This window comes from Bubalus kerabau, chromosome 4, assembly GCF_029407905.1.
Source record: "Bubalus kerabau isolate K-KA32 ecotype Philippines breed swamp buffalo chromosome 4, PCC_UOA_SB_1v2, whole genome shotgun sequence".
In the NCBI taxonomy this organism is placed as follows: domain Eukaryota; kingdom Metazoa; phylum Chordata; class Mammalia; order Artiodactyla; family Bovidae; genus Bubalus; species Bubalus kerabau.
In genome coordinates, this window is record NC_073627.1 from 43,764,803 (window position 1) to 43,781,139 (window position 16,337).

Sequence of the window (16,337 nt, forward strand, 5' to 3'; positions counted from 1 at the left end):
AACATCCCTCCATTATAAAGACTGAAAAGGTGTGTGTCTGTGTGTTTGTTGAGTGCTTGTGTGTGTGTGAGAGAAGGAAATATTAAAAATTAGTAAGTGAATGTGTGTAAGACATTATATTAGTATTCAGAGAATGAACTTGTATTTATTTTGTGCCATTTGTTTTCATTACACAGAATAAAGTCAGGTGGTTTTAATCCTTAAAAGGGTAGTATTTGAAAAATGGCACTAAGAATGAAATCATGACCTATTTTTTTAATAGCTATGAAGATACTAATTATGGGTGAAGATTTCTTTTTAAATCTGCCTTGATTGTAGGTGTCTGCGTCACATACCACTCTCGTAGATGTCTTGAATAATTCCCCTTCCCCTCAAAAGACAGGGTGTATTTATCTTTCTCTTCATTCACCCCACTTTAATGAACTGAAGTTAATTCCATAGCCTTTACTCTGACTTTAGTAATGAGCTTTCACATACAGTGTATTTACAGCATCTATAGTTAGCACTTCCTCCTCTACTTTCTAGGAGGGGATAGACAATAACTAGGAATTTGTTAATGCCAGTTTGTTTTTTCTTGAAATAAATGGCTGGAGAGGTTTAGAATTTTGCTGTTTTCCTTAATCATCTGCTTTCCTAATCACAGAATCTTGGCAAAAACTTTATAAAGGAAAAAAAAAAGTGCTGCATTGTTTTTTCAAATAACAGTTTCTAGGGGAAATACGGCAAACCTCAATTATGAGTGTTGTCCACAAGACAAAATGTGTTTCTTCACAAAACATTACATAGCAGCAGTAGTTTCGTGCTTGGTTGTTAGGCTTGTTGCTAACCCAACTGGAGGCATCTAATGGTTTATTTTTTGCTGTAAACTTTTTAAAATACAAAAAAGCCATTTAGTGTGAAATTTGTGATGTACCAAATGGCCACAGTCAAGGAAATTGGGAAGAGAACATTGTTTGATTTTAAACTCCTCTAAGGAGGAAGTCATCGTTTCAAGACTTTTTTCCTCAAGTTCTAGAAATAGATTAAAAGTCCACAGTTTCCAAGGATTATGAGTATAGTTCTATCGCTGGGCCATATCCTCAAATAACACATGATCCCTCTTGTATACCTGTGCTAACTGTGTACAACAGACTATAGTGGAACAAATACATGTTATGATCAAGTTCGTTAATGCTGCACCAGTTGTAGATTCTGATCAGGCAGTGTCTTTCAGTAGTCCTACCCATAATTTTACTGTTGAATTTTTAAAAGAAAGGGTAGAATTTGCTCATCTTCCCCCCCACCCAAAGTGTTAACTTGTTTAAGGGGAGGGGCCAGAGGATAAGACTAGGAGAAAAGCTGCTTTATGTTTGCAGAGAGCATTAGGTTATTAGTTCTTAATAAAGATGTTATTTTCATTAACTAATTGACAGAGCACCAGGATTCTTTTATAGTGAGAAAGTTGAGCTTCTGCTTCTAATTATCTTAAAATGTTTTTTTTAAAAATATACATCAATCTGTTCAGATGTGTGAGAACAAGGACCACCATGGGTTGGTTTAAAGAAGGATGAGTCAGTCATTGGCTTCATTCAAAAGCAAAATTTACATCACTCAAAGTTTACTGGGTTTTAATTAAATTCCACACCATTCTGCTACTCAAGAAGGAGCTTACAAATAGAAGTTTTAAATTGTCTGCACAACAAAAACACCCAGTGAAGTATGAATGGTATGTTGCTTTTGCATTACTGGGAGAGTCAAATAGCAATTCCGGGCTAGAAATGTATGAAACAGCCGTCCTCACAAATGGGATTGCTGATTCGTACTTCCCTATAAAGTTTTATGTCCAGAGTTCTAAAGCCATTTTATAATACTGCAGTATCCCTTTTGTACAGCCTTATTAAAATAGCTGCAAACATTTATTTTCCAATCCAGTTTCACTTTGATTGCATATTGAAATTTTATTCTAAAGACCAACAAACCAACTTGAGGTAAATTATAGCTTTCCATATATCCTCTCCTCAGGTGCTAAACTAGGCTCCAAAAATGGATACTGCTTTAGTAATGTCTGCTTTATCCTTAAATATTACTTTTGCTAGGTGTAAAGATTTGGTGTTAACAAAAGTGGTTTTAATATGTAAATATGAATGAATGCCTTTAGTTTGCCCCTGTTTGTCTTATTAATCTGTTTCATTTATCCTCCATGGAGGAAAATCCTTTCATGATACTGAATACATTTCATTAGGTATTGTTGCATTTTAGGATGAAAATACAACTATTTTCTGTCTTGGAATAATCCTGCTGCTGCTATGAGAAACTGAAAAATCAAGAATGTGATGCACTTTTTACGTGACTATATACCATACCTTTATAGGTTGCTTTGATTACCTTTCCTGTAGCACAGCCACTAGCAAAAGTGATTGGATTTTAAAATTCCCTTTGGGAGGAGATCAGTACAAAAAGTTTTTTATGGTATTGGCCTGTGAAGGATATTAACTTAGGAAAATACAAATTCTGTTAGTATTACACATTTTGGCCTTAAAATGTCTTCTACTACTGAAAATCTTTTAATTTTGCTTCTATTATTCCCTCTGCCTCAAAAAGAGAAGTTGGGAAGAATGGCTTAAAGGAAATAGTAGTACTGGTTTGTTGCTGATCTTCTGGAAAGAAATCAATTGTCTACTATATATACTGGGCAGTTTGTTTGTATACAAAGGAGAAGTAACATTGCCCCAAGCCAATCTGATTTAGTTTAGTCAAATCAATCAAAACCAACTATTCTGCTTCTCTAGTGTATTTTTACTTAGCAAAGATAAACTTGCTACTTGACATGAGGAAAAGTCATTTCTCAAGCACATACTTGAAGGAGATTGAACCCAATTATGATGGAGGAAAAACACCAAATGGGGTGGAGGAATATGAGAAAGATACGTGGTCCAAAGCTATCTGATTATATTTTGATGTTGCCAATATTGCAAAGCCAAAATTTTAATTTGCTTATTTAATATATTTGTTGGCCAGAGATCTATTTTTATATCAATGTGCCTTGCATGTATATTTTAAAAAAACAATAAAATTGGAAAGGCCATGTTACAATGCCTGAGATAGTTGATGGTTCTTAACCACCTCACTAATTTTTATGCAGTATGAGATGTTCATTCTATTGCCCAACTGGTGCTCTCTGTTATAGATCTTGTCACAAACTGGAACTGTTTTATAAACTGGTGATTTAAGTTACTCTTTTGGTTGTTTCTTTTTCTTTTTTCGTTTTGTTCTTAGTCTGTTAGTGGCTGTTCTGTAGTGGGAAATAGTAAAAAGATAATTCCCTTCCCTCCCCGCTCAGCACCTTCTTCAAGTAATGTGATGACACCACTTGTGTGCTTTGAAAAAAAGTTTCAGCTTGCTGTTCCCTTAGTGTTATAAAGTGTTATAAAAAGCATTGTTTGCAAAATCTAGGGAGATAAGAGTCCACTTTAATTTGGAATTCTTTGTGAGCTATGATCCAAGTTATTGGCTCTTCCCAACTTTAAAATTTTTTATTGTTAAAGCACCTTGCTTAGAAAATTTTAAATATTTATGTCTGCAACAATTGTCTCAAAATAATGAACTGTGCAATTCTTGTCATTAAAAAAAGAAAAGATCTGAACTCTCCCTACTGTGGCTTGTTAGTTTCTCTGTATTTTCTGCCAGTGTAAATGTGAAAAGCTTTGCTTGCATTACGTTTTAGAATGCATTTTGCACACTCGAATTTTGCTGAAGCTCCATGAAAAGGTTAGATCTAAGTAGATGAATAAAGCTATGCACATGTTTTGAAAGTTTAATTTGTGTGTCATTACCAAAAGTGACCTATCCTTATTACTTTGCTGCTCTTAGCTTTACCATCTGTAGAAACATGGCTCAAAGTTAGAGTTCTGGGCTAGTTCATCATTGGAACTAGAAGAGAGAAAAATTGGCACCTATTTTAATAACATAGTTTTAAAATGAGAGCTTGACTCGTGTCTGCTAAAGGGCTTTTTTTTTTTTTTTGAAACAGGGCAGTTTTATCAGCTTTACAAACTGTTGGATACTCCAATGAAATTTTGGTTTATTTGATCAAATAGAAATGAAAAGTGGTTGAAACTGAAATGAAGGAAGGACCTTTACCACATGGAGTTTTGTGACAATTTTATGTCTTAAACCTGGTTTAAAGGTAGGATGAGCTTTTTACCTTTGCTTTAGCATAAATTTTGGTTTACTGAATGATTGACTTGAGATTTAGAATCATTCAGTTGTTTAAAGATCAAAGCACAAGTTAAAGATAATGTGTATCTCTTTAAAACTGCCCAAGCTGATTAGAACAAGTTTAGAAATTGAGCTGATTTGATTTCATTGCTGCAGTCTGCATGTACTAAATAGCTTTACTTCACATGTTTGTGTACTTAAAGGATTGTGTAGATGTACTGGCCAGGTTTTGTCAAATCATCTTTTAAAAGATTGTTTTGTATTTTCTTCCGGACCTTCGTAGAAGAGGCTAATATGTTTAAGTAGAGATAATACTAATGGTATTTTCCCCTTGCTCCTAGATATAAAAGAAATATTTCCGTTTTATGTTTTTCCTATGTATAGAAGAGGATTACCTTCTCTATCATCAAGTGTGCTCTTAATGTATGTTGTTGACTGAAAACACAGCAAGCCCGCCCTTCTGTGTCTTCCCTGGAAGTGACAGTTAAAAATGAAGTCTACTAGTCAGAATGCAAAAGGTGGCCCATAATGCATGGCCTTAAAAGGCATGAATGCAGGAGTATAGCATCATCTTTGATGGTTATGGCTACTCCTCAGCATCTGTCAGTAGTTCACATGTTCAGTCTTGGAATGTATTGGAGGAGAGAAGTAGTTTCTGTGTCTTGTGTGCATTAGCACTTAGGAGCTGTTACCTCTTAATCTGGGGGAAGGGACAATTAGTGGGCTACAATTATGTGAGAGGATTTTTCCCTTCTGTCTCCCAATTTTAAAAATGTCCTTTAAGTGTTTGTTTTGCCCAATCAAAAAGATAGGCCTTTTCTAGATAATAAGAGCAGTGGCCAGAGATTTCCTCTTTTGCTAAATGCTTAGGTATTTGCCATAGCTGTTTTTGATGTCATGGATTCTGAGGAAGTGTCAGTTACGTGATGATCTTCCTTTATTGATGTCTTACTTCATGTTCAGTGTTTTAAAAATATAAATTACAAGCACTCTACATCCATACCCAGATTGACTTATTTTATCAGAAAAAAAAAAACTTGAGAAATTTGTAGATCAAATTAAGAGACAATAAGTGTACATTGTTGAATAAAAAATTTTAAAGTTTCCAAGGTGTTTGTGTTATCATCTTTTGTGTGCTTTAATTCAAAAAAATGTACTGAGCACTAAGGTAAGATTGTGACATTGGTAATATTTTTTAAATGGGTCAAATGTACAAATAATTTAAGGCTTAAATATAGCATAGTCATAAATTCCTAATCAGATTATTAAGGTGCTTAGAATTTGCATATGTATGGAAAAATCACCTCTGTGAGAACAGCTATGCTGTGTTTTGTCATGACACCGAGCCTTATGTTCTTACAGTTGAAATAAGCCAAAATTGAGCTAAACAGTGTGACAATTTGAGAAGCTTCCTAAGTTTGTTTAGCAGTGATCTGTCACAGGTGAAAAAATAGCAGTGCTAACATCAGTGTTAGAATGGGAGTAAGGAGAAAAAGAGAAAAGATGAAAAACAATTACCAAAAGTGTGTCTGTCACTATATAGACTGATAGATTTGGGTTATATGCTTTAATGTTCTTTGAAATAGAGGACCATTGTCCTTGGTCTCGTAATGACTTACTTGCAAGGACACCAAAGGGAACTTGGGGTTTTATGAAAGCTTGTCTTTAAAGATTCTTAGCCATGTAAATGTGATTTCTATAAAGCATTCAGTCTACAAAGTTGTTGGGGTTTTTTTTTTTTAATGACATTTATTGTGTATTTCAGCAGCTAACATTTGGAAGCAATATCAGCAGAACATATATTTTATTCTAGATTGTTTAGGAAGGTCTCATGCTTGAGGAATTCTTACTTGGAGCTTTTAATCCACTACTGTTGGATACGGCGAATGGATTGAATCTGGGAAGTCTGGGCATGAGAACCCCACTCTCTCCAGTGTTTGTAGTCTCCTCCATGATGGTCACATTCCAAGATATACTGATAGCCACGGTACCCAGGATACTGGTAGCAAACCCAGCTGGAAGACCCAGAGGATATCAGGTTATTAAAACTAGCTAGAGACCTGGTAAACATCCCCCAAACCTGAGCCTCTGGTTTCCCTAACGCAATAGTATGGAATGCTTTTAGGCTTAAAAATTAATAGCAATCCTAAATATTATCAGGCAGCATGTATGAACAGGTGCCTACAACCAGCTGAAAGTTGTGGAAAAGAGGTATGAGAATAGTCAACGTTGAGTCCTTCTGTAGTGGAATGTTTGGGGGAGAAAAAACTGAGGTTAATGATAGTGGTACCAAAAACTTGAGATTCAGAGTTCTAATAGCTAGAATGTGACGGTCATACTAATGGGACATCAATGTGTGAATTCAGATAATACACGACCATTGATACATTAATATTCATAAGGTTTACAACTGCAAGAGTTTTTGAAATGTGCTCCAACCCTGTTTTTTGCACTTACGCTCCACATTGTATCTTCATGGAGCCAACTTCGTTGTTGGGCCAACCCATGGCTTGCAAGGAGGGGTAGTCATCACAGATTTCCCATTGGCGTCCAATGAAATTTTCTTTCTCAAAAATGGTAATCTTAGACTCCTTATGATTCTGTAATACAGAAGTTTTTTTCAGTTTAGCACCAGTGTTGAGGCTTGTCATCATAATTCTTTACATTTGTCAAACTCAAAATGCCCCTGGTTTACAGAAGAAAGTGCATGTAAAAATACTTCATGCAATACAGAGATTTAAAAAACTACCCGTAATCCTGTATAATCCAGTTTAATACTATGACATTAAAAATGTACAAATAACTGGTATCGTTTGGAACCACAAGAGACCAGTGAAAGAAAATATGACAGCAGGAAAAAATAGTTGAGACAGCTGACTAAGGATTAATACTAATGTGGAAAAGGTTCTACAAGTTGAGAGGAAAAGTAAGTCTGTGTGTGTGTTGGGGGTGGGGTGGGTACACGCACACAGCATTGGAAAAAACGTGTCTGGTAGGGGACATGAGGACTACACAAGCATTGAGAAGGCAGAGACTGACCTTTATGAAGTTCAGAAACGGGCAAAATTAGCCCTAGTGATAGTGGAAAGGAGCAATTGGAGAGGGACACCAGGTAATTTTATGAGGCAATGGAATTGTTCTGTATCTGGTCAGGGTATTAGGTGGGTATGGATATTTTTCAAAACTCATATAAGAATATACAGTTAGAATTTGTGCATTTTACTATGTGTAAAGTATACATTTGAGGGGGGCGGAAATCGGGAGTTAAAATGAAAACACATCCAGATAGGGAAATACTTTTTAGTTCTAGAGCTGTTTAGCATCTCCACTGCTTGAATTTTGGTAGGACTTTAAGATGAGATCGTTAACTAAAATCATGAGAAAAATCACATGATACAGATGAGTATTTGAAAAGGTTTCAGCCCAGCCTTATTCCCAATATAGGGATCATTGTTCAGCACACCCCTGAAGATCACGCTGCTTGTGCTTGAGTTCTCCACAGAGGAGAAGCATCCCATTCTGATGCATAATTGAGTAATGCTTAGTGTATGACTTCCCTAGTGGCTCAGACTGTAAAGCGTCTGCCTACAATGCGGGAGACTTGGGTTCAATCCCTGGGTTGGGAAGATCTGGAGAAAGAAACCGCAACCCACTCCAGTATTCTTGCCTGGAAAATCCCATGGATGGAGGAGCCTGGTAGACCACAGTCCATGGGGTCGCAAAGAGTCGGACACGAATGAGCGACTTCACTTTAGTGTTAGAAACAGAGTTATGAATCAAAGATAAGAGGTACTGGGAGTCTTGCCTATTTCTTCAGTCATCCCACGTACTAAAGGGTTACTTCACCTTTTCCCTGTTTCTAGGTAAAATAGTATATAGATTGAAATTTAACTGTTCAAGGATTTACTGCCTGCCAAGTGCTCTAATTATCCTACTGCACTTTTGAAGATCTGAATATCTGCTTCCTGCCACCTCTAAGAAGGCCCTTGGTTGTTTAGTCGCTAAGTTGTATCCGGCTCTTTGTGACTCCATGGACTGTAGCCCACCAGGCTCCTCTGTCCATGGGATTTTCCCAGGCAGGAACCCTGGAATGGGCTGCCATTTCCTTCTCCAGAGGATCTTCCTGACACAAGGCCTGCGTTGACAGGCGAATTCTTTACTAACAGCCCCCAGGGAAGCCCAGGAAGGCCCACCCTTTTGGCTTAATGAAAATGTCTAGGAGAGAAAAAAATAAAATGGCAGACTTGTGTTTTTCTCTTTATACTTTTATCTTCTTCCTACCACATTTCAGCATAACCAACTGATGGGAAATAAAGTCAGTCCATATGCACCCTCTCTTATCCATCCCCCACATGCACAGAAATGAAAATCTCAAGGACTCACAGCTGAACAGATGGGGCGGAAGGACATGAGGCGCTCGATGTGATAGGCATTACTCCCGCTCCAGGCATCCCAGCGAGGGTACTCTCCTCTCTCCAGGACAAACTGTTGCCCACAGAAGCTGGTATGCTCATAACCAACCCAGCTGCCAAAGACAAGTAATGGTGTTTGTTCATGGTGTTCAGAGCTTACATGGCCGCAGGGAGAAAGCATCTTTTGTTTTAGATGTTAACAGTGGGTTAAATAGCCAGTTCTGACAGAGCCATACAAAGTCATACATTTATCGCAAGAGGTGGGGAATGAGCTGGCAGCTGCACTGTGCAGGTTTGTAAATCTATTTGGGGATTGTCTACTGAAGAGGTCTACTTCACTGGCTTGAGTAATGAGTACTGGCAATGTCATTCTGAAATTATATTTCCTTTCTCCTCAAGGTGCTATATTCTCTACTTAGAGCTCCAGGTTCAGGATCTAGTGACTAGGGCATTCAGTTGAGTTCAGTCACTTGGTCGTGTCCGTCTCTTTGTGACCCCAGACTATGGCATTGGCTCCAGCCAAACCTATTTGCTTCTTTCTAAGGAAGCAAAGAGATGAATAAGCAGCATATGGATGACTTAAATCTCTTGTTTCCTTATCACTTCGTGGGTTCTTTCTCCTGCAGACCTCTATATGCCTGATTTATTTATTTTGCCTTATTTATTAAAACACCTCAGATTAACCTTTTTCAACCAGGTCTTAGTTACCGATGACACCTTTAAGTATTTCACTTTGAGGGTTGAAGAGCTCTAAGTTGGGGGTGAGCAACTTGTAGAAGCCTATCTACATACACAGCCAGCTCTGCCTAGACCTAGCCTTTGTGTTTTCAGGCTCAGTGAAATGTTTTCAGATGATGAAGGACTCAACTAACCTGCCAAGAGCAGGAAAACAAAACGAGAGGGTCTTCCTTGCCAAGGAAACTAATCACCACCAAGAAACTCCTGAAAGACTAGCTAGAAACTAATATGACTCTCTGGAGTTGAGTTCCTTTGTATATAGAGAAATTAGCTCACAGTGTCTGCTCTGGGACATGTAGAAGGGGAGTTAGCTGTGAAGAGGCTGTAGCTTGATAGTTTCGTCTCTACTTTATGTAGGCAAGAAAAACTCAAGGGGCCTGTGGCTTGTTTTGAGAGAGCCCCAGGCAGAAGCCTATGGGCTCCAGAAGCACAGAACTGGTAACGTTCACTGCCTGACTCCATGATGTGTATTTCTTTAATCTCCCCCAGATCCAATTCCAAGCCATGAAGAAGCTCATGTTCCTTCTAGCTTTGAGTTACTGAATTGCACATGCAGTAAAATTTTTTTTGAGATTACTTAGGTATGGATGCTTCTCTCTCAGAAATAATTAGAGTCTGGGGGAAGATCTTTATTCTCTGATCTCCATCTTTATGGTTGCATGTCTGAAGGGATCAGAAATAGGAGGCCTGAGATTCTGCTGAGGTTGATACTCACGCGCCACATTCCACCTTGAGAGACCGGACATTGTCAAAATTGCGCTCAGAGACATTTGGGCAGGAGCTGGTGAATTCCATTCTCTTGCCCTGGAAGTTCTCCTGGTCATAGATGGTAATCTGAAATGGGATTAAATGGGAGAATAGAGCTAGAATGTGGTCCATCAGGAAGAACAGAGGCCCAGGCCAACATCTTAACCTGTGTCTGACCCAGTGTTTTTCATCGCTAGCTGCAGCCCAGGAGGCCTGATGAGGTGTCTTCCAGTGTAGACAGGGTAAGAAGGGGTTTGAAGTAATATCACTGGTTGGAAGTGTTCACATGCCCATAGGGATGAGGTGTGGGGCCAGGTTTCTGATAGTAATCGTCTGCTGGGCGTGGTAGCTGGCCCTGTGGACATAGCCAAGGATTTGTGGACTCATTCCAACATGCTTTCTGCATAAGTGTGGCCCAAAAGCCAGGATTCTGGAAGCTCCAAGGTCTCCCTGTGAATTAACTTTTAGCTTATTCAGCCATACCTGCTATAGAAACCTAATGTGTAAAGCGAGAGTTGTGATAAACCCCTTTCATACCCTGAACTAGAAATTGACTCTTGAACCTGGCTAGAGGACAGCTCCCAAAACTGTGAACCAAACTTAGAGTTGATCCACTGAGGAGGTTAAGGGTGCTGAGGGAAACAGTGGCTGAGGATCAGCCACTTCAAGCAGTGGTTACAGTCAGCCTCAGGTTGGAGTCAGAAGGAAACCATGATCCAATCATTGATTTGGGATCTGATGGCAAGTCTGTCCTCATTTCTGGGCCCTCAGTTTCTCCACATCATAATCCACTTGGGCTGCTCTATTTTAAGATAACTTTAGCAGTATGGAGGAGAGTTGACCTAGAAAACTAGATAACATCTCCCACCCAATAAGGGTTTCCAGGATCATCCTTCTGTCCAAATGGGAGCATCCTGAGAGAGCCTTCCTGAGACAGCATCTAGACTTTGGTTGGACCCTTCCTTTACAAACTGATGTTTTACTGGCTGGTCACTGTCCCATGGAAAAGCATAGCTCTGGGTCCTACTCTGAGGTTGTATCACACCCCCTGCCCTGATGGATTCCTCAATTTTTCCATGTGATGGAGATGGGCTTACCTTCCATGGCCCCACAGACCCCGGCATGGGGTTAGTTTGAGCCATCTTGGTGGTTGGAAGGGATTCTGGAAGACAGAACACACACCAGTGTCATGGCCTCTGGGGTGAGGGATGAGGGGCACGGGTGAAAGTAAAAGAGGCCTGAAGTCCAATAAACAGACTTTGGTGCAGACTCTGCCTCTCACTAGCTGAGCCTCAGTCATTTTGCATCAGTAAAACTTCAATGTGCAGAGTTATTATAAGGATGAGAAGCAATAATGCAGATAAAGCACTGCACAGATACCAGGACCACTTAATAAACGTGGCTCTCACTCTCTTGCCTGCCTCCAGGCACCTACTATAGCCTTGCCTCATTCTCACATACCCCAATATAAACCCTTTGGCAACCACCTGGTCCAGACCCCTCATATCACCAAGGCGTGGTCTCACTCTTATCTGGCTCTGCCTAGCCCTCAAACTGACCAGCTGTCCACGGCCATGCTCCCATTCCCTCCCTGCCTCTCTGTCTTCTAGACCTACCCAGCCTCCATCTTGCTTCCCGAGACTTTGCTGCTTTCCCCAGCCTATGGCAACTTGCTTTCTTTCCTCCTTCCCAGCGCTCATCACAGCACTGATGCATGTTCCTATTGAATATGTCCTGGGTGAACATCTCAGGAGCAGGGACTGGGTCTCCAGAGTGATTGATGGAGGACCACACTGAACCCATGTTGGGATGGTGAGGGTTGGAGGAGTGGGACAGGTGGCATCAAAAGACTTATTGAAGGAAAGTGAGAAAGAAAAGAGGATGATAATAATAGCTAACACTTAACCATGGCTCAGGGTGTCCCTGGTGGCTCAGATGGTAAAGAATCCATCTGCCATGCAGGAGACTTGGGTTTGATCTCTGGGTCGGGAAGATCCCCTGGAGAAGGGAATGGTTACCCACTCCAGTATTCTTGCCTGGAAAATTCCATAGCCAGAGGAACCCAGCGGGCTATAGTCCTTGGGGTCCCAAAGAGTTGGACATGACTGAGCGACTAACACACACACAACCATGGCTCACTCTGTGCCAGGTCTTGTTCTTTATGTGTTACCTGCCTGAATACATTTAATCTTCACAATGAACTTATGAGGTAAGCCCTGTCATTATCCCCATTTTACAGATGAGGATATTGAGGCTCATAGAGGCAAGGTAGACAGAAAAGATGATAGGAAGAGTAAAGGAAGGAAGGACAGTGGGGAGGGGACAAGGAGAGAGGGAAGAAAGGCAGACATATGCATCAATTTTCTTAATTCAAAACAGCCATTCATGGCTTTTCCCTCTGACTGGTATTGGCCCAGAGATGAATGCATGTAAACTCTGTGATGTATCTTTCCATTCTGAACCTCTGAACAAGCATTTCCTACCTCTGCCCCCTCCCCAATTTCCCTCCGTGCCTTAGAAGCCTGTCATTTCTGGGGCCCCTAAGTCCCCTCCCAGCCATGGTGGCTAGGGCAGTGGTTATGGTCATGTAAGTGACTCCTTTGGGGTGGCAAGAGAAGTCTGCTTCCCCCCAGAGTTCCCCAATCTTCTCCAGCCATCCTGAGAGGCTCTGACCACAAGGCAGGAAGATGGGGCCCCAGTCCTGGGCAGGGGGAGGAAAGGAAAGACCAGAGCACCCCTTGGGGCCTTACTCACCCAGCTCCTGCTGCACAGTCTGGGTCTCCATCTGGTGCCGCTTCCTCGGTGGCTCCTGCTTTTTATAGCCCCGCGGCCAGCGGCCTCTGGCCCTGTCAGCACTCTGCTTTCCCTTGGCTTTTGTTCCCCCTGATCCCGGAGCTTTGGTGGCTCAGCCTGCTGGGCGGGCATCCCCCAGGGCTTTGTTTGAACCTGGGATACAGAAATCCAGGGAGGCCCCGCTGCTGTGGGCCAGGCTGTCAGTGCGGGCCCTGCTGCTGTGGACTTGCTCTCAGAGCAGATGGGATGTGAGGACAGGTCTGCGTGAGTTCTTGTCCTCCACTCTTCTCCAGGTTCCTCTCGCCACCCCAGGACCTTCCTAAGACCTTGTGTCATATCAACACATCAAAATGCACCTCCCTTCTCATACGGGGTATACATTTGTGTCGATGTTTAAAAATTAAGGATTATGACAATTCTGAACTCTATTTTTTTTTAAGTGGTTCACCAAAAAAAAAAAGAAAATAGCTCACTGTGTGCTCAGAAATCTTTACTATATCATATTTATATGTATTGGGTTGAACAAAAATTTTGAGTTTTTCCATAAGATGGTACAGAAAAACCCAGATGAAGCTTTTGCCCAACCCAAATAACTATGTAAGAGTTGAATTCAATTATATAGTCACCTAGTAGACATGAAGTTCCCTATAGCTGTGCTATATTAATATTAATTCATTTTAATTTTGCAATTTTCTTTTTAAAATTTGGAGCTAAAAAGTTTTTTTTTTTTTTTTTTTTTGGTGTTTGTTTTAATATTGATACACTGCTTTCGGCCCTTAGCAGTCTCTCAAACCCAAGATACACTAACAGATAAAATGATTGCTCCCTGGAAGTTCAGAGCTCCTGGTGAGAGTAGTGTGGGATAATTGGGGGGCCTGCCCAGAAGGAGGGGAGGGTGTCTTGTAGAAGGGGAGGATGTCTTGTTCAAGCCTCGTAGCTGCTGTGAGGAGCAGGAAGATGCCGTGGGTGAGGAGGGCTCTGAGCCTGGCGGATGTGAGTTCCAATCCTAAACCCCCTGGGTGGGTGACCAGGCAAGTCATTCAGCCTTCTCTCAACACCGCCCCCCTCCCTCCAAAAAAAGGAGACTATCTGCCTGATACATTGTAGGCTTATTATTACGTATCACCCTACTCTCTTTCTGGTGATGGATACTATAAAAAATCTCAGCAGCTTGGAAAGAGGAAGGAACTCTTCCTAGTAGAGTTCTCTTAATCCTTCTGCGAATCTCTCCAGCCTGTGACTTGGGTTTGTCTGACCCCTCTTTTCTCAGAACCAAAAATCCATTTGCAGATTTAACAGAACATTCCCAGTGGACAGGTCTGATGCTAACACAATGTGCCACCCTAGGATGTTTCTGCTGCGTGATTAACTGGTGGCATCTGGATCAGTGGCTGGCAAAGGACAGAGTGGCCTTGAGTATCGTAGCAGGTGCTGGCTGGCTGGTGGCTGTGCAAGGGCTCAAGGCACCAGCTGTTCATGGCTGGAGGTTCCTCCTCAACTTCCCTTTGCTTCGTCCTCAGAGTTGAGGATCTTAGGGAAACACTTGTTCATTTGTTCATTCATTCTTTCTTTCTTTCCTTCCTTAACCCCTGGACTGGCTTAGGTAACCCCATCAAGTGCTCTCATGGCACCCTGTACTTATTGATTATTGCATGGGTTTCAATAATCAATTATTCAAGAACTCAACAGGGGCTTGAATTGTGTGGGATTATTGCACGCTTGGAAACTGCTGTAGAAACCAGAAATACTGGGCTGCAAGGACAGAAGCGAGACACAACTTGGGGCTTGGATATAGGATAAAACCTTTCATAGTATACTTTTCTGTATTTTTCAAGTTTTGAACAATGTGAACATATTTTCTATAGAAACAAGGCTGTTTTTGAAAACAAACTGATTGCTTAATTATCTGCTTCTTCCTCTACACACCATCCTTTATGAGGGTAAGAGCTCTGTCTTGTTCACTGTTGCATCTTCAGCCTTGAACAAAAGTCTTGGCTCAATAAATATGTTCTGAATGAATGAATGACATCCAATGACAGGGTTACGTGACTCTGCGGGCAGAGATGAAACTGACATACAGTCCTTACCAGTTCTAGCCACAACTGACAGGGTTACATGACTCTGGGGGCAGAGATGAAACTGACATATAGTCCTTACCAGTTCTAGCCACAACTGACATGCTTGTGTTGTCTTTGTGCTTCATATACACTCAGCATCTCCATTTGGGAGCTTTACACCCTATTGAAGTGTTAGAACCATAAAGAAAGACGATGCTGTGAAAGTGCTGCACTCAATATGCCAGCAAATTTGGAAAACACAGCAGTGGCCACAGGACTGGTAAAGGTCAGTTTTCATTCAAATCCCAAAGAAAGGCAATGCCAAAGAATGCTCAAACTACCGCACAATTGCACTCATCTCACACGCTAGTAAAGTAATGCTTAAAATTCTCCAAGACAGGCTGCAGCAATACGTGAACCGTGAACTTCCAGATGTTCAAGCTGGTTTTAGAAAAGGCAGAGGAACCAGAGATCAAATTGCCAACATTCGCTGGATCATGGAAAAAGCAAGAGAGTTCCAGAAAAACATCTATTTCTGCTTTATTGACTATGCCAAAGCCTTTGACTGTGTGGATCACAATAAACTGTGGAAAAGTCTGAAAGAGATGGGAATACCAGACCACCTGACCTGCCTCTTGAGAAATTTGTATGCAGGTCAGGAAGCAACAGTTAGAACTGGACATGGAACAACAGACTGGTTCCAAATAGGAAAAGGAGTACGTCAAGGCTGTATATTGTCACCCTGCTTATTTAACTTATAAGCAGAGTACATCATGAGAAATGCTGGGCTGGAGGAAGCACAAGCTGGAATCAAGATTGCCGGGAGAAATATCAATAACCTCAGATATGCAGATGACACCACCCTTATGGCAGAAAGTGAAGAAGAGCCTCTTGATGAAAGTGAAAGAGGAGAGTGAAAAAGTTAGCTTAAAGTTCAACATTTCAGAAAACTAAGATCATGGCATCCAGTCCCATCACTTCATGGCAAATAGATGGGGAAACAGTGGAAACAATATCAGACTTTATTTTTTTGGCTCCAAAATCACTGCAGATGGTGATTGCAGTCATGAAATTAAAAGACGCTTACTCCTTGGAAGGAAAGTTATGACCAACCTAGACAGCATATTGAAAAGCAGAGACATTATTTTGCCAACAAAGGCCCGTCTAGTCAAGGCTATGGTTTTTCCAGTGGTCATGTATGGATGTGAGAGTTGGACTATAAAGAAAGCTGAGTGCAGAAGAATTGATGCTTTTAAACTGTGGTGTTGGAGAAGACTCTTGAGAGTCCCTTAGACTGCAAGGAGATCCAACCAGTCCATCCTAAAGGAGATCAGTCCTGGGTGTTCATTGGAAGGACTGATGTTGAAGCTGAAACTCCAATACTTTGGCCACC

The 16,337-nt window shown here is 41.0% G+C and overlaps 1 protein-coding gene across 1 annotated transcript; it reads right to left on the minus strand.

The window, feature by feature from the left end:
- Positions 1 to 6,064: 6,064 nt before the first annotated feature.
- On the minus strand, positions 6,065 to 12,879 carry CRYBA1 (crystallin beta A1). Its single transcript, XM_055579657.1, has 6 exons — positions 12,849 to 12,879; positions 11,192 to 11,256; positions 10,063 to 10,181; positions 8,581 to 8,722; positions 6,655 to 6,797; positions 6,065 to 6,212 (listed from the first exon to the last, which is right to left on the minus strand). Exons 1-6 carry the CDS (start codon positions 12,877 to 12,879, stop codon positions 6,065 to 6,067), a joined length of 648 nt encoding a protein of 215 aa, XP_055435632.1.
- Positions 12,880 to 16,337: the final 3,458 nt, after the last annotated feature.